The sequence below is a fragment of the Coffea arabica genome, chromosome 5c (assembly GCF_036785885.1).
Source record: "Coffea arabica cultivar ET-39 chromosome 5c, Coffea Arabica ET-39 HiFi, whole genome shotgun sequence".
NCBI classification, from domain to species: Eukaryota; Viridiplantae; Streptophyta; class Magnoliopsida; order Gentianales; family Rubiaceae; genus Coffea; species Coffea arabica.
Window position 1 is genome coordinate 43,559,533 of NC_092319.1, and position 22,379 is coordinate 43,581,911.

Consider the following 22,379-nt stretch of genomic DNA (forward strand, 5'->3'; position numbering starts at 1 on the left):
TACCATGTAATTGATGAATACTATTTCACGTTACTGTTAAAAAATGGTCAGCTCATTTCTCGAAATAATTAACCTGTGATTATAGACTTATAACCAGTAACTAGATACGAACCTCATATGCTTTCATTATATCTAAACTCCAATTCAATAACACAATCACAACATCTAATATGGTAAATTTATTACACAAACACTTACATTATATCAAAGTACCAAAACAAAATACACAGATCCAAATCCTTCAACATAGTGCAAGCCACAAACTAATGGCCCCAACATCTTCACATAATAATTAGTACATATGAAACACAAAAAAAGCCCAGAAAACCACTAAATCATAGCACTCTCAGCAGCTTTCTTCTGTTCTTCGACCTCAACTTGCATGCGGTGAGCAATTATCTGAAGAAAAGGAAATTCTCCAATATCTCCCAAAACTTCATCCAACACGGCAATCCTCTCAGATCTTCGATAAAAACTCTTAAACAAGTCATATATCTCATTCCGCAGCAAAATATTATTTGCCAAGGCCCTGTTAGAACTATTCAAACAGGTGGTATCTCCATTATGGCCAGGCAAAGACCCCACCACACCAGCTAATGACAATCGATTGAACATGACTTCAACATCAGGATGCAAATCACGTAATACTGCAAAACGATTATGAGTATACTCCATCTCTAAACCACGAAAAAAACATCTACATCCTATGCTCATATATATATACACAAAATAGACAGTGAGTTTGCATGCCTGATCCCAAAGATTCCCAAAGCCAACATTTATGCACCCCTGAAAAAAAATCACATGCATCTGAACTCAATGAGACAAAACCATTTATTACACACTGCTCACGTGAACTATCTATAAACTCTATGCATCTGATAAAGAAAACTTCAAAATCTGTACAGCACTACAATCTTGAAGTGTTGAAAATACTTCATCGTTCACCGCCATTATTTCACCTGTCACGAAAACAAAATCTCGTAAACCAACAACTTAAACTCAGCAAACTAGCTCATACTTATACTCCACGTCTCACTTTCAAACAAATACGAACTGTGCGCATGTGAATAGCAGAAAAAATTACTCTGCTGCTAAAGAACCAACAACTTAAACTCAGCAAACCAGCTCATACTTATACTCCACATCTCACTTTCAAACAAATACGAACTGTGCGCATGTGAATAGCAGAAAAAATTACTCTGCTCCTAAAGAATGTGACGTACACTTAAAATAAACAAATGAAAGGATAACAAACTCAGACCAAAAAAATTTGGCTAGAAGTATTATTTACCTATTAATGAAAACAATACACTATTAGTTAATAAAGACAATAAAAAATACTAACCAAATCAAATTCAACAACTGCAAACATGAAAAAAATACTAAGCATTAAATACAGCCCACTGTACATTTTAAGCATCGGCGCAGATTTTAAATACTAAGACTAACCAGTACTGAACCACACTAACCTGCCGCCCGCGCATTGCGCGGAAAAACGCACCTAGTCTCAGTATACGAGAGAGATGACCCCTCCACGGCCCACTCTACAGAATAAGTTAGGCCAACACTTTTGTAGGTCCAGAAAAAAATTATTTTAATCCAAGAGTTCCTGAGACTAGATTTTAATGCCTAATACACGGAAATGTCAGATGTGGTCATATCACTCCCTAGCCTGTGCAGAAGAGGCACTCTTCTTCACAAGTGGCTCAATTGGCAAGACGGCCATTTTTCTTTTTTATAAATTTTACAGTAAAATTTTAACAAACATGAAAAAAATTTATTTGTCAAATGGGGCCTTTATTCCAAAAGGCTCCTATGTTATATGCAACCTATGGCTAGGTCCTAAAAGTCCAACTCAATTCGTATAAGATATTAATTAGGTTATGTAAGATTCTTGATTCTATTTTTAAATCCTTTCTTTTCCTAGTTCCCCCTGATCGCCCAATTAGGGAGGAGAGGGAGGGGAAGGATGGCGGAGTAGGAGAGAGAAGAGAGTAGGGGTGTAAAAGAATCGAATCGAGTCGTGATTTGACTTAATCGAGTCAAGTCTTAACTTAGATTTATGAAATTCAAACTCGAGCTCAACCTCGGCGAGTTCAAAATGTAAAACTCGAGTTTAAAAAATAAAAATAAAAAATTATTTTTATTTTTAAAGAATAAATAAAATAATAATTTTTCTTGATAAATAATAAAATATTAGAAATATATATGTAGATTTACTATTAAAATAAAATATAAAATATATATAATCGAGTTCGAACGGACTTGAAAGCTAACGAACATAGTATTTTTGAACTCGAGTCTGACTTGGTCAACTCGAACTCGATTCGAATTCGATGTTGACTCAGTTCGGATCAAATCGCGAGTGATTCGATTCATTTGTAAGCCTAGGAAAGAGAAAGAAGAGAGGAGGAAAAAGAAAAATGAAAGAGAGGGACGGAGAGAGGAAGAAGAGAAAAAGATGAAGGAGGAGGGAAGGGAAGAGAAGGGAAGAGAAGAGAAGAGAGAGAGAAGAACAAATAGAGAGATTATCGATGCTGTCACTGAAGTGGAAAGGAATGGTGAAAAGAAAGGGAAGAGAAAAAACAGTCATGGGATGGGGGAGAAAAAGATAAGAGGAAAGAAAAAGAAAAAAGAAAATTTTTACACACTTCAAAAACATTTTTTTACAAAATTTATTGTAAATTATAGTAAAATTTTAACAGACACCTAAAAAAAACTCATTTGATAAGCGGAGTTTTATTCCAAAAGATTCCTATGCTATATACAATCTATGGTTGTGTGCTAAAAATCCAACTCAATTCGTACGAGATGTTAATCAGGTGATGTAAGTAAAATCCTTGTTTCAATTCTTAAATCCTCTCCTTTTCTGGTTCCTACTAAAGCTAGAGTCCATCACGAATCCGAATCTATGATACATGTGCAGCTGTAAAGTAATTCTGATTGGGACTGGTGTTATATTTAGGAGGGGAAAACTAGCTTTGCTACAGTAATGCTTACAGGTTCATTTCTTTTACCTCAAAGCCATCAACAACTCGAGGCTAAGGTTGATGCTGGACCGAGTAGCTTAATTCAAGCTCGAGCTGCTTGATGAAGTAGCGAATCGAGTTGAGATTCAATATTTTGCATTCGAAGGTTCAACGAGTGTAATTGAGTTTTTTATAATATATATTTTAATATTTTAATTTATTATTGTGAAATATCAATAATATCTTTTATTTAAAATTATATATAAAATATTAAATTTTATTATGTGAGCTTGCTTAGACTTGATTGAGCTCGAAGCTCGATTAAACTTGATTTGAATTGATTAGATTTAATTAAATTCGAACTAGAGTAACTTAAATTAAAATCAAGTTCGAACTCGAGTAACATAAATTGAAATCGAATTCAAACTCAAGCTCGAATTCTAAAAATTGATGAGTTCAATCTCAATCTCGAATTTAGTTATTTTACCTCGAGTCGGACCTCGACTCGAATGCACCCCTGCTTGGGGCAATATAGGGTAAGAGTCCGTTTCATTTCTTTTCCATGTTACTCAGACTCAAGTACCAAATTCTGCTGACAATGCAAAATGAATAGTCGGACACGAGCACGGCAGGGCAAAAGTGAACAGTCCAAGTAATTCTTTTCAGAAATAAAGTCCATTGTACTTCCTAATAACTCCATAGCAAGAAAGGTAACTTCATGTGTGTATTATCAATTTGAATTTTGAAGCCTTAAAGGTGTAAATCCGTCTGAAGTTGCCAAACACTCTAAAAATACTTTAATGCTTAAAAACATTTTTGCTTTTGTAAAGGCACCTCAACACTAAAAACGTGCAAAACTTGGCTAAGCGTAGTGCTACCATACGGTTTTAGTTGCTCCAAATAGGGGTAGGTAAAATTATCCCCTAACCTAAAAACCCGTCATATCCGATCTGATCTGATTCGAAAATTAGGATATTCGATTTTTATTATTTGATCGGGTCGAAAGAGGGTCAAGTACCCGCTAAGATGTGGAGCGGATTAGGGTCACATAATTAAAAGTCCGCGGGTACCCGATCCGCCCCGCATATATATATATTTTTTTATTTTTATTTTTATACACACACTATAAAATAATAAGAACTAAATAAGTAATTTTATTGAACAAATTGCATTACAAATATGAGAGACTATAGTTTATTTACAAGATTCATTTGTAGAGACCATGATCTTATATTTTATAGAAAAAAGTTTAATTAATGTTGAACATATATATTAAAAATTGTGCTACTTATTTCAAACTTTTATTGATTTCGAATTCTTTTAATTTTTTTCCTTTATTTTATATTTTCTTCACATGCTTGTTTCTTGGTGGAAAACCTTTTTTTAGAAAAAAAAATTTATTAAATCTTAGATTAATATGTAAAATATAAAATTAAATTGGTATAAATCATTTTTTTAATAAAATAATAAATGGGGTGGGACAGGTACTCGTTGACTCTACCCTATCTAGTGAATACCCAATTATAGAATATCCGCTGATATGAGGAACGAGCAAGGATCAAAAAATGACTGACCCATAAAGTACGGGTCTAATCAATCAAATGATGAATGGATGGATCCTCAGCCCGCGCCCACCCCTAGCTCCAAATGCCAAAACAACCCCAATATGCTCCAACGCAGCACCGCTATATAAAAAGGGGCAAAACTGGTCTGAGAAAGCTCCTCTTTCTCTCTGTGCTCCACATATCAGCTTTCAGACTTACCTCACACACTTCAGAACTCTCTTAGCAGCCAGGCATGGTGGCGGCGGCGGCAACAGCAACAGCGACTTCCTTCTCGCTCTCCTCCACCACCACCACCAGTGCTTCAAAAACCCTAAAACCCCAACTCAACAACCTCAGTTTCCTTTCTTCCTCGTGTCCTTCTCTTAAAACCCTCAGTGCTCGCGCCGCCGCTTCTTCATCCGCTGCTAGTGGTGGCGGCTCAGCCCTCGCTGCTCGTATGGTATCTGTCCCCCCAGCTATGAAGCCGCAGACTTCCCTCGATTTCGATACTAAGGTTTTCAAGAAAGAGAAAATCAACCTTGTTGGTCATGATGAGGTGCATACTTACAAAGATCTTAACTTTTTAGTCGATTTTTTCTGGGATTTTTGTGTTGTTTAAATGTTTTTGATGATTAATGATATTATTGGATAATGCAGTATATTGTGAGAGGAGGGAGGGATTTGTTCAAGCTGTTGCCGGATGCTTTCAAGGGAATCAAGCAGATTGGAGTTATCGGATGGGGTTCTCAGGTTTTTTATTATCTGGAAACTATATAGTTTATATCCTTATGCTGATTATTTTAGTTCTCTTGTTGCTCTGTCCCTTTGTTTATCATTATTTAAGACTTTGAGATTCCTGGGGCTTAGGGTGTAAATGTCATTTGGAGGTTTGAAATAAAATAATTGACTTGTTAGTGACTGTACATACTATGAGAGTTAGTAGGTTTAGGCAATCATGGTTCTAATTTGCTTAAAAAACGCGAACTAAATGAGCCTCTTTGCCATCCTAAGGCCGCCTACCTGAGGACTCAATGATGAGCTCTAGTAACATCTTTGCTTAAGAAAAATTAAGTCTATGAGCCACACTTTGGCACCTGAGAGATTAAGAGTTTATCCTGTATTGCCCATTGAAAAATTGTTATCTCATGCTTGCGATGCCCTGTCAATTTCTTGATAGTCATTGGTTTATATGATGCATTCTTCTGGAAACTTGTAAATCGCTTTTTTTTGGTTGGCATTATGTGAACCATTATGCTATGTTAAGATCGAAGTTCACTGAAGTTGCATTTCTATAGGGGCCTGCTCAAGCTCAGAATTTGAGAGATTCACTTGCTGATGCAAAGTCTGATGTTGTTGTCAAGGTTACGTGTTGTATTCTTTTATTTTCCTTTTGGCCTCTAGGGACTTTGACAAATTGATTTGCAAGCTTTTTGAAATGAAGCTTATATCGTTCTCCTACTTGACTTGTCCCAGATTGGCCTGAGGAAAGGTTCTCGTTCGTTTGATGAGGCTCGCGTGGCTGGGTTTAGTGAGGAGAATGGTACCCTCGGAGACATATGGGAGACCATATCTGGGAGTGATCTTGTGTTGCTTTTAATTTCTGATGCAGCCCAGGTTTGTACGCCTACATTATCTGTGGGTCCATTTTTCAGTTGCTAGTCTTCATTTTCATTATGTTGCTTCACTTTTTGTGAGCTACACCAAAGTAAAACTTAGCTGCTCTTGTTTCTTTCATGTCATACTAGATTAAGAGTTTTGTAAAACCGAATAAACTTATTTGTTAGAGTGCACAAAAAGTTGCTTTTAGATGAGGCTGTGTATTTTCGGATTTTGACTTTTGCAAAAAGATGCTTTCCTTTATGTTAATTTTTTGAAGTAAAGTTGTCTGGAGTATTTCCACAATTCATGTAGCATCATCTGGCAAGTTTTTCTTCTCAGTCTGCTGTAAATTGTTGTTGTAAGTTGGGTTACTGTATTGTCTGATCTGTCCTTTTTTATCTGCTGCATCATTTCTGTCCTGGAATTTTCTGATGTCCAGAAATGATAATTCTGAAACATTATTTCTGTTTTGATTCCTAACTGGAAGAATGAGACTGGCAATTTATTGCAAGTCTTAAGAAGTGAAAGTTGTTGAACCTGACATTGAACTCATTTAGACTCAATCTTCATTGAGCTATAAGCCTAATTAGTATATGACAGGATATTAGATGGTTTCTTTTGTCTCTTGTGCTTAGGTTACTTGCTTTACTTGTTTCCTCACTTTGAAGGTTGGAAAGAATATCTCAAACTTTATTTTATATGCAATTGCAGGCTGATACCTATGAGAAAGTATTTTCACACATGAAGCCAAATAGCATTCTTGGGCTTTCCCATGGATTCCTTCTTGGTCATTTGCAATCAATGGGACTTGATTTCCCTAAGCATTTTAGTGTAATAGCTGTTTGTCCCAAGGGGATGGGTCCATCTGTAAGGAGGCTATATGTGCAAGGGAAAGAAATCAACGGTGCTGGAATAAATTCTAGTTTTGCTGTTCATCAGGTCTGTCTCTCTCACTCTGGTATATACACAGATTCACACACACACGCACATAAATGCACTCCCTTTTTTTGTGTGTGTCTGTTTTGGTGGAGATGTAATGTACGCTCTCTAGTGTCTACAGTTAATGGTTTCAAAAAATACATCTGTAGGATATTGATGGCAGAGCTACAGATATTGCCCTGGGATGGTCGGTTGCCCTTGGTTCTCCTTTTACTTTTGCCACTACTCTGGAACAGGAATACAAGAGTGACATTTTTGGGGAGAGAGGTGAGAGTTACTCCTCTGCGATGGTCAGTTTCATGTTAGCAAACTGTTACTTATTAATTTTATTGTAGGCATTTTACTTGGGGCTGTGCATGGGCTTGTTGAGGCATTGTTTAGAAGGTATACTGAAAATGGAATGAGTGAAGATCTTGCATACAAGAACACTGTTGAGAGTGTAACTGGAATTATTTCAAAAACCATATCGACAAAGGTTAGTCTATGCGACTCACGTTCTCCTGTCCTTTTGACATTCTCAGATTTTGTTTTGGTTATTTTTCCAGCTCCCTCAGCACTAATGTTTTACAATATGACTTAACTGGAAAAAGAGTAGTTTTGCAAGTACAATAAACTGAAATTGATGATGTTGATCTCTTTCACAGGGCATGCTGGCTGTTTACAATTCATTGACTGAGGAAGGAAAGAAGGATTTTGAGACTGCTTATAGTGCTTCGTACTATCCCTGCATGGATATCCTATATGAATGCTATGAAGATGTTGCTACTGGAAGTGAGATCCGGAGTGTTGTTTTGGCTGGACGTCGTTTTTATGTATGCTCTAATTCACGTTATACTGTATCTTGTAATCAACATTTTTCCATATTTATTTGAGAGTAGCTTCTATGTTGTTATTTTGTGTTTTCAGAGTTTTAAGACTTCCATGTGATTATGGAAAACAGTTACTCATGAATGTACTATTATGCAGTCGTGAATTGTTACATTTGAAGGATTTCTTAATTCATGCAGGAAAAAGATGGTCTACCTGCCTTCCCAATGGGCAAAATTGACCAGACAAGGATGTGGAAAGTAGGTGAGAGGGTTCGTGCCGCACGACCACCTGGTGATTTAGGCCCCTTATACCCTTTCACTGCTGGTGTCTTCGTGGCATTAATGATGGCTCAGGTAAGTTCCCTGAGTAAACTACATGTTTGAATGTTCTTCCCTCACAGTTTTAGTTATCAGTAGAAGTTCATCAGTGTTGGTCCCAATTTCTTGGCATAAAAATATCCATGTGTAACTCTTGACGACTAGCCATAATTTGTTGTTGTGGTGTGCCATGTCAATTTCTCCAAAATTTGTTTGTTAACGTCTTTCCTTCCAAGAGTCTGGATCTTTATCATGAACGGAATTTAAACAAAGAAACTTTGCATGCTCTACATGATCTTTTTCTGGACTGGAATAACAAGTACTCATTTTTTTTTTGGGAACCAGATTGAGATCCTGAGGAAGAAAGGTCACTCCTATTCAGAAATAATAAATGAGAGTGTGATTGAGGCTGTGGATTCTTTGAATCCTTTCATGCATGCTCGTGGGGTAGCATTCATGGTAGACAATTGTTCGACAACTGCACGGTTGGGATCAAGGAAGTGGGCACCCAGATTTGATTACGTTCTCACACAGCAGGCACTAGTGGCTGTTGATGATAATTCTCCCATTAACCGGGATCTCATCAGCAACTTCCTCTCAGATCCTGTGCACGGAGCTATTGAAGTGTGTGCCCAGTTGAGACCTAGTGTAGACATTTCAGTGACTGCAGATGCTGATTTTGTGCGGCCAGAACTACGTCAGGCTAGCAACTGAAGGTACCCGGGACATCAAAAGTTTGGAAGCTGAGGAAATCAAATGATCATTCGGCTCACTCAACTAGATTTCTATGCATGTTTGTACCGAGTAGGCTTTTCAAAAATATGTTACGCTAGTCTGTCTTGGAATCCTGTGAGGTTGAATTATCGTGTGGAGTTTTTCTACGTGTTGTACTCTTTTGATGGACAAGGAGACTCGATGATTGTTGTGTTGGTAGTTTTGAAATAAGACAATCATGTGGTTTTATCGGATTCGGGAAGTTTGTTCATGGGTGTTCGCTAGCTTTGTCAAATTTACAAGTCTCAATAAAACTCAATTTCCAAACAGGCTGATAAAAGCTCAGAAAGCTCGTTTCTGGTAAATTTAAGCTAATAAAAATTTCTCAAATTGGTGAAACAAGGCCTATTTCCCCCCGATTTCTTCCTGTTTCTTGAGCTGCAACAAAGCTAGTCTTGTTTATTTGAAAATTGACAAACTTTTGCAAAGCTATTCCTGTCAAATTAATGTTCAGCATAAACAAAAGCTGCTCTAATCTGCCAATCCAACTTGGAAATGTGCCATCCATAAGGGTGGTCAATGGCATCAACTTTCTTAAAGGAACAAGTCTTCTAAAAGCCTGCACTTTATTAACCTAGCGATGAAACATGGTTCAACCATTTGCAGGTCGTTTGGTTCACATTCACCCGAATCATCGACTTTTGGAAGTTTCGATTGAGATCAAGTGATTGGTGGAAGATTGCCAGAGAGTTGGTTCCCTGAAAGGTGAAGTCCTCGCAAGGTCGAGATGTTAAAGATAGATGGCGGAATTTCGCCTGTAAGGTTGTTTGACCGAAAATATAATCTTCCAAGACTTGAAGACTGTCCTAACTCTGGAGGAATTCGGCCTGTAATCTGGTTTCCTTCGATGAATACTCCTTCTAAACGTGGAAGCTGTCCCAGCTCTGGTGGAATTTTACCAGAAAATCTGTTTTTTGTCAAGCAGAGGATCAGCAACCTGGACATATTCCCAATGGAAGGTGGAAATACACCTGCGAAATTGTTGTCGCAAATTACTAAATTTCGAAGCATTGACATGTTCTTCCCAATATCACCTGGTACTGTACCTGGAATCCATTTTGATAAGAGGTATTCAGATGTCTTGAATATATATATATAGGATGAATGCTGTAATAATGCTCTATTTTATCTTTTAAATAGAATCTGTTTGACAACAAAAAAATATGAGGCAGCAGCTGTATTAAGTGGCAACTTGTTCTCATTATTGATACCTATGAAATTATTTGACGCCAAGTCAAGGGTATCCAATGAAGTGCACTGAGAAATGCTGGAAGGGATTTGGCCATGAAATTGGTTACTCTCAATGGCGAATGTCCTCAGCTTTGGAAATCTAAAGCACAGATCTTGAGGTAAGCTACCAGAAAATTTGTTGCCCATAGCTTCAAAGTCCTCTAAGAGAGAGAGATTGAGAAGGTTGAAAGGTACTTCTCCTGCCAAAAACAAGGAGGAATGGTTGCTGAAACACTTTTCAGAAATTGGTACCGATGTTTCCATTGTGAATATGAATCTGGAATTATCACGTACCTGTCAAGCTATTGTTCGATAGATGAAGGTGTTGAAGCCCTGTGAGGTTCCAAAATTCAGCCGGTACGCCACCTGTGGAATCAATTTTGGTAGCCAGATAAATTTGCTTCTTGCACACAACGTTATGATTTGAAATCTTAATTTTTTAGTTGCAATTAAGCCAATGTTTTTCTCTACAAGAAGTTGACAATTAGAACTACTGGAGCAGTTAACCATATATGGGGGTAACCAGGGGCTTCAATTACAGTATGGAAGGCAAAAAAATCTTGATCATGAAAGTGTGGATTATGGTTGAGCACCTGGGCATTTGATCCAAGTCCATATTCAACTAATTCTAAAAATTGAACCTAGGAATTATAAGCTATATTGGGCATGATTATAGGTCCACTTGAATTCTACTATAAATAGATAAACTGCTGGTGGTTCATAGGTACCTGTAAAGTTATTATCACTCAAGCTGATGTAGCCCAAGTTTGGATGCCTGAAGCACACGTCCTTGGGCAAGCTACCCGAGAATCTGTTTTCCGCCAAATCAATAGCCCTTAAAGAAGAGACATTAAAAGTATTGAAAGGAAATTCCCCTGAAGAAAGGGAACACAGAGAGAAATCAGATGCTGCGTTTTCTGTTGATCAACCTCAAAATCACATGTAAATTCAGGTAGCACAATTTATAGGGGTTATTTCAAGAGGGATAACGCAGCAGAAGCAACTTTTCAAATAGACTGGAATAGGGACATTGACAACCAACCTGTCAAGTTATTTGCGCCAAGATATAAATATTGAAGTGCAGACATGTTCCCCATCTCAGCTGGAATGCTTCCACTGATGTTGTTGTAAGCTAGAGAGAATAGTTGCAGCGATTGACAATATGAGATGCTAGAAGGTATTTGGCCATCAAGTAAGTTCACAAAAAGTAACAAGTCTTCAAGGTGGGGGGTTTGCTTGCAAATATCATGGGGAAGACTGCCCGATATATTGTTAAATTGAGCTGTTAGAATCCTCAGAGCGGATATATTGAAGATTGCTTTAGGCAATTCACCTGAATCACATACGAAAAATGAAAGAATCAAACCTTGATCAAAATACAAATATGCTTTTCATGAAAAAATCATTATAGGCGTTGTCTTCTAGATGTTCAAAACTTGTACCAAAAAGATCTAAGTTCATACCAGTCAAATTGTTGTGACCAAGATACAGTTGCTCAAGCTTTGATAAGTTGCCAAACGTTCCAGGTATGGAACCGGTGAATTCATTGTGTGATAGAGCAAGAAACTTGATTTCAGAGCATCGAGAAAAACTGGAAGGTATCTGTCCACCTAGTTGATTTTTTGACACATTTAAGCTTTCCATGTTTGGGAGGTTATTGCAGATGTCTGTTGGGAGAGTTCCTTCGAGGAAGTTGTACATCAGATCAATAACCTGGAAAGAAGAAAGATTGAAGATTGCAGGAGGAATTGGTCCAGTGAGACTGTTGTTATACAGGACCAATTCTTGAATTCTGGTCAGGAACCCAAAGGTCTGAGGGATCTGACCACTAAGCTCATTGAGCTGCATATACAAACCTCGCAATCGCTTTAAGTTTCCCAACTGTTCCGGAATATAGCCCTGAAAATAGTTATTACTGATGTCCAGGGAAACCAGGAAGGAAAGGTCCCCAACTTCTTTTGCTATGGTACCTTTCAACCCTGTACTGGAAAGATTCAAGGCCGTAACTCTTCGGTGCTTATGGCCGCAAGTAACGCCAATCCAATTGCAAAAAGAGGTTCCTTCTTTCCAGTTCGTTTCCAATATGTTGTAGGGATCACGTGTTATTTTTGCCTTGAAGGCAAGAAGAGCAACCTCATCTGTGGAACCGCTGGTGAATGGTATATTAGTACAAGCCCCAAACCAGCTATGCCCAGCTAAAAACAGCAGAATAATGGTTATCATTCCTATGTTTGGTATTTGCTGCTATGGAATATAGTAAAAGTGGTTCTTTGCAGAAGGGAATGAAGTAGTGAGTTATTCTTTTGTTGTTAATGAGGGGAGTGGAATAATAATTTGTAAGGTGCTATGTTACCATACAATTCAAGATAGTACCTATCTAAAAACTCTTATATAGCATGAGTATCACTGTATCAGTTCTTTGTTTTTTCAGCAATTTTCAGTTGGAGTAGGTCCAATCATTTGTATTGAACTTGACCTGTGGAATTAGGTTGCTGCTATCTTGTCATTGATTCTGTGGACTGAACTTACCTGGAAAGACTGGCGATGTACAAATGCTTTTACGGAATTTCTATTAGTTAAACAGCATATTAATTTGTTATAAATAGCTCACACAAAAACACCTCTTTCACAGTTTGAAACTGAATTGAACCCTGAGGGTGCTCACCTCGGCCACCCCGCGTGTCCGAGGTGAAGTCACCTCGTCCCTCATCGGAGCCCATCCCTGTCTTGAGCACAACCCCAGAGTCCGGCTTCATCCCTAGTCCACCGTGTAGGTGACCTCGGCACATCCACCTCGGACGCACACTGATGATGTCAACCTGCCTGACATCTTCCAGGACCAGCACTTTATCTGAAAAGCACGGGAGACACTTGATGGCACCTGCACCATATCCTCCGTCATCACTCCCAGGCGGCTACAGTGTCAGAGTCAGACTCCCCGACAGGAGACAGAGCCGTAATGTCAGAGTGGGTCCCACTAACATAAGTCCAGAGTCTCGCCTCTACTCTTCTATAAATACCTCCCTCACACTCCCACCAAGTAAGCGGACACTGTTCATTAACTCATTCTCATTATTCTCGTTCTCATACTAACTTGATCGTCGGAGTGACACCAGGGGAGAAGCCCCGCCACTCACTTCGGACGAGGAGGTTAACTTCGGACACAGGAGTTCACCTCACTTCATCTCAGAGAGGACTGATCCAGGTCGGTCTAGTTACCAACCAAAAATCACCTCCTCAATTGGCGCCGTCTGTGGGAACGAGACTACTGTTACTAAAATGAGATCCACGCGCTCCAGAAGTGGTCGAGTTCCCTCAACTGGGGCTGGGCAGACCTCGGGAGCCCAGCAAGATCGCATCTCTGAAGAGCAAGGGTCCCCGAGGACCCAGCCTGACAACGAGGAGGCCATCGCCAAGATGGCCGAGTTCGTATCACACAACCCTACCATTTTTGAGGAGCTAGGAAGGTACCTCAAAAGACAGGGGAAAGAAAAGGCCGAATCTTCCAAGAGGAGGCCGACGAAGTCCCCTGAGGCACCTTCCGATGAAGACTCCGATGAGGGGCGTCTCTCTCGGAGTACCTCCAGGCGTGCCTCCTCCAAGGCGACCTCTAAAATTGCCTCCATCTCCCGAGCGTTTTCTCGAGGACTCCTAGGGAGACGGGCCGAGGACCCACCTCGGCGCCCCGGGGGCCTAGCTTCGGACTACATGAGGGCCCCGCCCTTTACGGATGACATCAATGGGGAAAGGGTGCCCCCGAACTTCAAGCTTCCAAACTTGCACACCTACGACGGCCGAGGTGACCCCGAGAATCACCTCCGCGCCTTCATCTCCGCATTCCGACTCTACTGCGTCCCCGACGCCGTGATTTGTCGGGCTTTCCCCATTTTCCTACATGGGACTGCCCGGAAGTGGTTCTGGAGTTTGGAACCGGGAAGCATCTCCTCCCTGGATGAGCTAATAGACCGGTTCATCCACCGCTTCGTGTCGTCTCGACCAATCACGAAGACTTCAGCTTATCTCTTGAACCTTCAACAGGGTCAGGGCGAGTCTCTTCGCTCGTATGCTCAAAGGTTCAACGAGGAGAATGTGCAAATACCTGATCAGAATGAGCAGGTAACTCTCGCGGCCTTTACCAACGGGTTGGTGGCCGGACTCTTCAACACCGAAATCCATCGGAATTACCCTCGTACACTTCACGAACTCTGGGAAAGAGTGGACCAGGGAATCCGAAGTGAAGATGTGAATCGCATGAAGCGAGAAGCCCAAGCCTCTCGTACGGGACAACCTCCTGAGATCCCTGGAAGAAGAGATAGGAGGAACTCCAGCCTCTACTGTGCCTACCATCGAGATGTTGGGCACGAGACCGAAGACTGCAACGATCTGAAACGAGAGATCGAAAATCTAATTCGGCAAGGACACTTGAAACAATTTGTCCGCAAAGATGGAAGCTTCGGACGAAGTGCCTCCCACCGGGAGAGCCGAGGTTCTCGCCGAGAAGACAGGCGGGACACCAAGTTCAACTGCCGAGGTCCTGAGGACCAGAAAGGGGACCAGAGGCCTCCACGCGACGGGTCACCAGGCTATGGTCCAAACATTGCCGGGGTGATCAACACCATCTCAGGTGGTCCCACGGGAGGAGACAGCCAGAACTCCCGAAAGCGGACCTACCGCCAAGCCGGCATGGATGTGGCCGAGCCGAGCTCGAGGCTGTCCGAGGTCATAACTTATGGTCCCCGCGACCCTGTCCCCGCTGCCTCCAGCAATCACGAGTCCCTCGTGATTGAGGTCCTCACAAACAATTATATAGTCAAGAAGGTCTACGTTGACCCCGGAAGCTCGGTAGACGTCCTGTACTACCGAACTTTCGAGAGTTTGAAGCTAACCCGAGAACAACTCACTCCGGTCAGAACTCCCCTTGTCGGCTTCGGGGGACACGTCGTCCACCCGGAAGGCATGGTGAATTTAATGGTGACTATCGGGCGTCATCCCCGTTGCCGAACTGTGCCTGTCAGCTTTGCGGTGGTCAAAGCGGACTCTCCTTACAACATGCTGATAGGCCGGCCCACGCTCAATGCCTTGAGAGCCGTATATTCTACCTACCACCTAAGCTTCAAATTTCCAACACCAGAGGGGGTGGCTGAGGTGAGCAGTGACGTGGGCGCCGCCCGAGAATGCTACCTCGCCACCATCCAAGCCGCAGTCGGACCTCAGCCCCCGCCGAGGTCAGAAGAAAAGAGGCCGGCTGTCCTCTCCATAGACTGCATCGACCCTCACAAGGCAGGAGAGCCCAGCAGGCTTGAGCCAGGGGATGAAGTGGAACAAGTGGTCTTGGATGAAGCCAAGCCTGACCGAGTGGTCCAAGTAGGGGCCGGACTCCCTTCACCCCTGAAAGAAGAAGTGATCTCCCTGATCAAGGACCACCGAGACATCTTTGCGTGGTCCGCAGATGAAGTGGTCGGAGTGCCACCCGAGCTTATGACTCACCAACTTAACGTTAACCCACAGGCCCGACCTGTGCGGCAGAAGCGAAGACACTTCGGCCCCGAACGCAGCAAGGCCATATCGGACGAGGTCGACAAGCTCTTGCCGGCCAAGATGATCCACGAAGTCCAATATCCGACTTGGTTGTCCAACCCAGTCATGGTCAGAAAGGACACCGGCGGATGGAGAATGTGTGTAGACTACACCGACCTCAACAAGGCCTGTCCCAAAGACTGCTATCCCCTCCCGAGGATAGACACCCTCGTCGACTCGGCGATGGGGTACGAGATCCTGTGCTTCCTAGATGCCTTCAAAGGGTATCATCAAATAGGAATGAGTGAAGAGGACCAAGAGAAGACGGCGTTCTACACCGATCGAGGTGTTTATTGCTACACCACCATGCCGTTTGGGCTGAAGAACGCCGGGGCGACCTACCAAAGGCTGATCAACCGGCTCTTCAAGAATCAGATCGGCCGTAATGTGGAGGCTTACGTGGATGACATCCTCGTCAAAAGTCTCGCCACTTCATCCTTCCTGTTAGACTTGAGGGAAGTCTTCGGGGTCCTGCGAGACTCGAGGATGAAGCTGAATCCCAAGAAGTGCGTCTTCGGCGTCACCTCGGGAAAATTCTTGGGGTATCTGGTTTCCCATCGGGGGATCGAGGCCAACCCCGACAAAGTCAAGGCCATCCAAGATATGTCCCCACCTCGGAACCTCCGAGAAGTCCAAAGACTGAATGGACGCCTGGCCGCACTGAACCGCTTTTTGTCTCAATCTGCTGAGAAGGCCCTGCCCTTCTTTAAAGTGCTGAAGAAGTCTGATCAGTTCGCCTGGACTGAGGAGTGTCAGTCTGCCTTCGACCAGCTGAAGCAGTACTTGCACCACCTGCCCACTCTCGCTTCACCTCGGCCCGAGGAGAAGCTCTACCTCTACCTCTCTGCAGCCGACGAGGCTGTCAGCGCTGTGCTCATCCGAGATGAGGGCACCCAAGTGCCGATCTACTACGTCAGCCGCGCTCTTCGCGGGCCGGAGACTCGATACACTCAGGTGGAGAAACTGGTGCTGGGACTAGTCCATGCCGCTCGGCGGTTGAAGCCCTATTTCTTAGCCCATCCTATCTCGGTCAGGACTGACCAGCCCATTCGGCAAATATTGGTGCGACCCGAAGCTTCTGGTCGCCTCACCAAGTGGGCTGTCGAATTGGGAGAATATGACTTGTCCTACGAGCCACGCACCGCCATAAAAGCTCAAGCTTTGGCTGACTTCCTTGCCGAGCTCACCTTCACGGAAGGTCCGGAGTCCACCTCAGCCTTAGCCGAGGTGTCCTCCTCACCCCAGTGGACATTGTATGTCGATGGATCCTCCAACGGAGAAGGCAGCGGAGCCGGACTTCTCCTGGAAGGACCTCAGGGAGAGGTGTGCTCCTACGCCCTCCGCTTTGGCTTCCCAGCCACCAATAATGAAGCCGAGTACGAGGCCTTAATTGCTGGACTCCAGTTGGCCCGAAGGCTCGGCGCCCAGCAAGTCCACGTCCGCAGTGACTCCCAACTTGTTGTGCGCCAAGTTCTTGGTGAATACGAGGCTAAGGATGAGACCATGCAAAGGTACCTCTCCAAAGTTCACCAACTCACCGCATACTTCAAGTCATTCGAAATCCAAAGAATCCCCCGGTCCCAGAATAAGCGAGCCGACGCCCTATCCCGGCTGGCCTCCACTTCATTCTCGGACCTCAACAAGACGGTCTTAGTGGAAGTTCTGAATGAACCAGGATATGTGGAAGAGGTGGCCTGCCCCGTCCACTCCGAAGATAATTGGATGACCCCGATCATCCTCTTCCTGAGTCAGGGAACCCTTCCCGAAGACCGAGCCGAGGCGAGGAAGATACAACGCAAGGCTGCTCGACACGCTCTCCGCGATGGAGAATTGTACAAACGCTCTTACCTCGGCCCCTGGCTGAGGTGTGTCACTCCCGAGGCCGGACGTCATATCCTCCACGAGATCCACGAAGGCCTGTGCGGAGCTCATGTCGGCCACAGGATGTTAGCCAAGAAGACTATGCTCCTTGGATACTTCTGGCCATCACTTCGGCAAGACGCCCAGGACCTCGTTCTCGGCTGTCCTTCCTGCCAAGTCCACGCACCCGAGCATCACCAGCCCTCAAATTTCATGGTCCCCATCACTTCACCTTGGCCATTCGAGCAATGGGGGACAGATATCATAGGTCCTTTCCCTAAAGCGGTCGGGGGCTATACCTTCCTGGTGACGGCTGTGGACTACTTCACTAAGTGGGTCGAGGCCGAGCCACTTCGCACCATCTCGGGGCTGGCCATTCAGAAATTCTTTTGGAAATGCATTGTCTGCCGCTTCGGCATACCTCAGATCATCATCTCGGACAATGGGAGACAATTTGCCGAGAACCCATTCAAGACCTGGTGCGAGAACCTCGGCATCAAACAACACTTCACTTCGGTAGGCCACCCCCAGGCCAATGGTCAAGCAGAAAACTTCAACCGGACTCTCCTGCATGGCCTCAAGACCCGACTACACCGAGTTGGGTCATCTTGGGTGGAGGAACTCCCCAGTGTCTTGTGGTCGTATCGGACCACGCCGAGGTCAGCGACTCAAGAGACCCCATTCTCCCTGACCTACGGAGCCGAGGCTGTCATCCCGGCTGAGATCCTTACCCCCAGCCCTCGGCTGGCAGCCTATGCCGCCGAGGTGAACGACGAAGAGAGGCTGCTGGACCTCGACCTCGTCGAAGAACGAAGGGACCTCGCCTCCGCCCGGATAGCTTCTTATAAGAACACACTGGCACACTATTACAATGCCCGGGTCAGACATCGTAGATTCCGCCCTGGAGACTTGGTTCTCAGGAAAAACTCAGTCAGCCGAGCTGAGCCTCAAGGAAAACTGTGCCCAAAATGGGAAGGCCCCTACCGAGTTGTGGAATCTGACCCTAAGGGGTATTGTAAACTGAGTTACCGAGATGGCTCATTAGTGCCGAGGTCTTGGCACGCCGAGAACCTTAGGTTGTATTATGCTTGAAGTTGTGACTTCATTCAGTTGTTTCATCCAATTATCTTGTCAAGTTATGACTTCAGCTATTTAGTTATTTTTCAACGATATGATGCCCAGCATCTTTTATTAAAAAATAAGGGGGACAAACAAGGGATGAAGTCAAAGCAAGAAACAAAAAGCGCTGAGATAAGAGGAAACAGACTTTCATTTAACAGAAGTATTACAAAAATTACAAGGCCGAGGTCGGAGTGCTACTAAACACTTCACCTCGGCCACCCCCTTGAAGCCTACAAGCCTAAACCCCCGTATCGGCTGCATCCCCGGTCTTGGCTCCCTCCTGGGCATCCATCTCTTCGGCCTCCTTTCCGCCGGGGTGAACTTCATCTCCAGGCTCTTTGCCGACGTCCCCTCCGGCTTCGTCTCCCCCGGCATCCTCTCCAGTTTCTTCCTCTTCAACCCCCTCGAACACTTCGTCGATTTCGGACAGCCATTTGTTGAACTCGGCCTGGACCTCGGCCAGGTCCCTTCCAGCCTGGAGGCCCTCAGCCATCCGGTCGCACAACTCCTTGGAGTCCTCGTTGTAACTGGTATGATTTTTCAGAGACTCCAAGGCTTCGGGAGCGAGATGAGCTGCAGCCTCGTCTATGGCTGATGTGAAGCCAAACATGAAGTTCGGCGTGAGCAGTTGGCCGAGATCCCTGGTGAAGGCCTCAGACCTCCGGAATTCGTCCACCGCCGAGGCTCCAGCACTGTCAAGGGCTTGCTGGTGGGACTTCTTCGCCTCGTCCCCCCTCTTCTGCTCTTCTTCGAGAGCCGATCTGAGACTGTTGACAGTAGCCACGGCCTCCTCATCCTTCACCTCGGCCTCCTTAAGCCGCCTTTCAAGCTCGGCCTTCTCAGACTCGGACACCGCCAGTTGTTTCTCCAACTTGGAGATCTGATTCTGTAGCTTGCCGGTGTCCTGCTCATCGACCAGAGCACAATATCGGTGTGCCATCTCGGCCGCGAAGGCTGAGGTGGAAGCCGTGGTCACCATCAGACTTTGAACCAGCTCGGCCGGGCTCAGCTTCTTCATGAACTCCAAATCCCTTGGCAGAATGGAGTGCATTATTAGCTCTTGAGCGACCCGAGGGTGTTGGCACCTGTCGTTGACCGAAATCTTCCAGTTCGGACACCAATGATTGCCGGAGTGCGTCTTCTCGTCTCCGGAAAACACTGGGGGGCTATGGAAACGATTCCATAGCGAGGTCCCCGACACCGGATTAACCGGAGGCTTCAGCTGCTTGCCTCGGCCAGAAGGAGGTGTGACTATTTTAACAACTCCAAGGGGAACTCCCTCTGGCGCAGACGAGGTGGACCCAGTAGCCGTAGTGGCCGAGCTGCTCTGGCCAGCCTTGGTGGAAGTGCCTTTGGGCGCTGAAGTCTTAGCGGCTGGTCCTTGTGACTTCTTCTTTGGCGGAGGCGCCGACGTCTCGTCCGAACTTTTCCTCTTCTGCCTCTTGGCCACTTCGGACGAGCCGGAGACGACGAGGTCAGACAGTTTAGTCACTGCACAAGGAATAAATATTATCATATGCCTTAGCCGAAATGAAAAGAAAAGCCATGAAAGAAAATTACAAGGTTTCTCAAGTTTAATGGAAAAGAAGGGAGTCTTGGTAGTGTTGATCACGGCTCGACTTATCCCTCCATCTACGAGCACGGCCTCGGGGTAGTCATGGCTGAACAGCCGAAGTCCCGACTTCATCAGCTTCTGGAAGGACTCCTCTTCGGCATCCCCGGCAGAGGGGTCGGCCTTCGCCTTAATTGGCCTCCACCAAAAGCCCCTCGGGAAGTCCACTCCGGACACGAAGAAGTAGTCGCGCTTCCAGTTCTTGATCGAGCTGGGAGCACCGATCACCAACTTCGGGATGGCATTGTTCCTGTTGCCAACATAAAACCATCCCTTGTCCGACGCGTGCGCCTTGAGGGTGTAGCATCGGCGGAAGAGATCGACGGAGGGAGTCACCTCCTGATGTCGGCACAGCATCTCGAACCCCACAATGATGCGGATCGCATTCGGGGTGAGCTGGGTGATTCTCACCCGGAAGTGACGAACTAAATATCGGAGGAACCTCGACGTAGGCATCCTCAGCCCGGCCTCCAGCTGTTGAACGTAGACGGCCACCATGCCAAAGGGGGGCTCCGCGGCTGTGTCATCCGCCTCGGGCGGCAATATTTCGTACCACGGCCGGAAGGGGTACTTGTCTACCACCCTCATAGCCCTATCTCTTCCTACGCGACTCCTAAACTTCGGCATCTGCCCGAAGTCGATGTCGGCTACGTCCACTGGAGCAACTGGCTCCGGTACACCCTCGTCATGGGGTATCTCGGTCCCGAGCTCGGTATTATACTCCACCTCGGAGCCGCCCTCGCTGATCTCGGATGATTCCAGTTCCGAGGCTATCTTTCCGGCTCTCACCTCGGTCGATCCTTCCTCAGAACTCTGTGCCGACCCCTCCGAGCTGGACGTCGTTGCTTCTTCCTCAGGATCCGCCCTCACCTCGGTCTGGTAGCTCGGGGTCACGGTTTCTTTATGGGTTTTAGCCGTCTTGGCCATGAGTGAAAGACGAGATAAGAAAGAAAAGGGATACTTACTATCGTTTACGGAACTGGACGAAGTGGATGACTTCGGCTATGATCTCGGCTGGAAAAACTGACCTCGGCAACACTCGCAAATTTTGCAAGTCACAAGCGAAGAAAGAAAGTGATGGACCATGCGGTGAAAGGGACCACCTATTTATAGGGGATGGCCAGAATCCGAAGAGGCGGCAAGAATACGAAAAGACGACCACGATCGAATTCGAAACGCCACGCCTCTCTCTCTCCTCATTAATGCCCCGTCCTTTCGACTGACACCTTCTGCACGAAACGTCCCACTACTTCACGACGCGACGGTTATCAGTGACCACGTCCTATCAACTGATTCGCCCACGTGTCACGTCCCCGCATCTCCCGGAGTAGTTTTGGGACCCCGACTCTTCACGACTTCGGCACAAAGAAGCCTCGGTACCTCCCTGGCCCGAAGCCCAGAGGCTTGGGGGGCTTATTGAGGGTGCTCACCTCGGCCACCCCGCGTGTCCGAGGTGAAGTCATCTCGTCTCTCATCGGAGCCCATCCCTGTCTTGAGCACAACCCCAGAGTCCGGCTTCATCCCTAGTCCACCGTGTAGGTGACCTCGGCACATCCACCTCGGACGCACACTGATGATGTCAACCTGCCTGACATCTTCCAGGACCAGCACTTTATCTGAAAAGCACGGGAGGCACTTGATGGCACCTGCACCATATCCTCCGTCATCACTCCCAGGCGGCTACAGTGTCAGAGTCAGACTCCCCGACAGGAGACAGAGCTGTAATGTCAGAGTGGGTCCCACTAACATAAGTCCAGAGTCTCGCCTCTACTCTTCTATAAATACCTCCCTCACACTCCCACCAAGTAAGCGGACACTGTTCATTAACTCATTCTCATTATTCTCGTTCTCATACTAACTTGATCGTCGGAGTGACACCAGGGGAGAAGCCCCGCCACTCACTTCGGACGAGGAGGTTAACTTCGGACACAGGAGTTCACCTCACTTCATCTCAGAGAGGACTGATCCAGGTCGGTCTAGTTACCAACCAAAAATCACCTCCTCAGTTGTTTATAAAAAGTGG

At 45.2% G+C, this 22,379-nt stretch overlaps 3 protein-coding genes across 3 annotated transcripts; 1 reads left to right on the top strand and 2 right to left on the bottom strand.

Annotated features, from left to right (window-relative positions):
• The first annotated feature begins 4,676 nt into the window (after positions 1–4,676).
• On the top strand, positions 4,677–9,149 carry LOC113691029 (ketol-acid reductoisomerase, chloroplastic). The gene is made up of 10 exons (XM_027209200.2): positions 4,677–5,072; positions 5,174–5,266; positions 5,812–5,877; positions 5,990–6,130; positions 6,827–7,054; positions 7,204–7,321; positions 7,390–7,529; positions 7,699–7,866; positions 8,062–8,217; positions 8,527–9,149. Exons 1-10 carry the CDS (start codon positions 4,770–4,772, stop codon positions 8,893–8,895), a joined length of 1,782 nt encoding a protein of 593 aa, XP_027065001.1. The 5' UTR covers positions 4,677–4,769; the 3' UTR covers positions 8,896–9,149.
• A 100-nt stretch (positions 9,150–9,249) lies between these two features.
• On the bottom strand, positions 9,250–12,527 carry LOC113691028 (uncharacterized). The gene is made up of 6 exons (XM_027209199.2): positions 11,649–12,527; positions 11,228–11,518; positions 10,914–11,060; positions 10,480–10,551; positions 10,167–10,385; positions 9,250–10,001 (listed from the first exon to the last, which is right to left on the bottom strand). Exons 1-6 carry the CDS (start codon positions 12,406–12,408, stop codon positions 9,616–9,618), a joined length of 1,875 nt encoding a protein of 624 aa, XP_027065000.1. The 5' UTR covers positions 12,409–12,527; the 3' UTR covers positions 9,250–9,615.
• A 6,347-nt stretch (positions 12,528–18,874) lies between these two features.
• LOC140007776 (uncharacterized) lies at positions 18,875–20,744 on the bottom strand. Its single transcript, XM_072051040.1, has 2 exons — positions 20,305–20,744; positions 18,875–20,235 (listed from the first exon to the last, which is right to left on the bottom strand). The coding sequence occupies exons 1-2, from the start codon at positions 20,711–20,713 to the stop codon at positions 18,983–18,985; spliced, it is 1,662 nt and encodes a 553-aa protein (XP_071907141.1). The 5' UTR covers positions 20,714–20,744; the 3' UTR covers positions 18,875–18,982.
• Between the last annotated feature and the right edge of the window lie 1,635 nt (positions 20,745–22,379).

Bases quoted from the DNA above. Each gene is read 5' to 3' on its own strand.
- LOC113691029 (XM_027209200.2), top strand. From the start codon at position 4,770: ATGGTGGCGGCGGCGGCAACAGCAACAGCGACTTCCTTCTCGCTCTCC. The intron at 7,055-7,203 runs GTCTGTCTCTCT...ATACATCTGTAG, and splicing joins CTAGTTTTGCTGTTCATCAG to GATATTGATGGCAGAGCTAC. The intron at 7,867-8,061 runs GTATGCTCTAAT...TAATTCATGCAG, and splicing joins TGGCTGGACGTCGTTTTTAT to GAAAAAGATGGTCTACCTGC.
- LOC140007776 (XM_072051040.1), bottom strand. From the start codon at position 20,713: ATGCTGTGCCGACATCAGGAGGTGACTCCCTCCGTCGATCTCTTCCGC. The intron at 20,236-20,304 runs GTAATTTTCTTT...TTCCTTGTGCAG, and splicing joins CATTAAACTTGAGAAACCTT to TGACTAAACTGTCTGACCTC.
- LOC113691028 (XM_027209199.2), bottom strand. From the start codon at position 12,408: ATGATAACCATTATTCTGCTGTTTTTAGCTGGGCATAGCTGGTTTGGG. The intron at 10,552-10,913 runs GTACCTATGAAC...TTGATTCCACAG, and splicing joins GAGTGATAATAACTTTACAG to GTGGCGTACCGGCTGAATTT. The intron at 10,386-10,479 runs GTACGTGATAAT...TGTTTTTGGCAG, and splicing joins ATCGAACAATAGCTTGACAG to GAGAAGTACCTTTCAACCTT.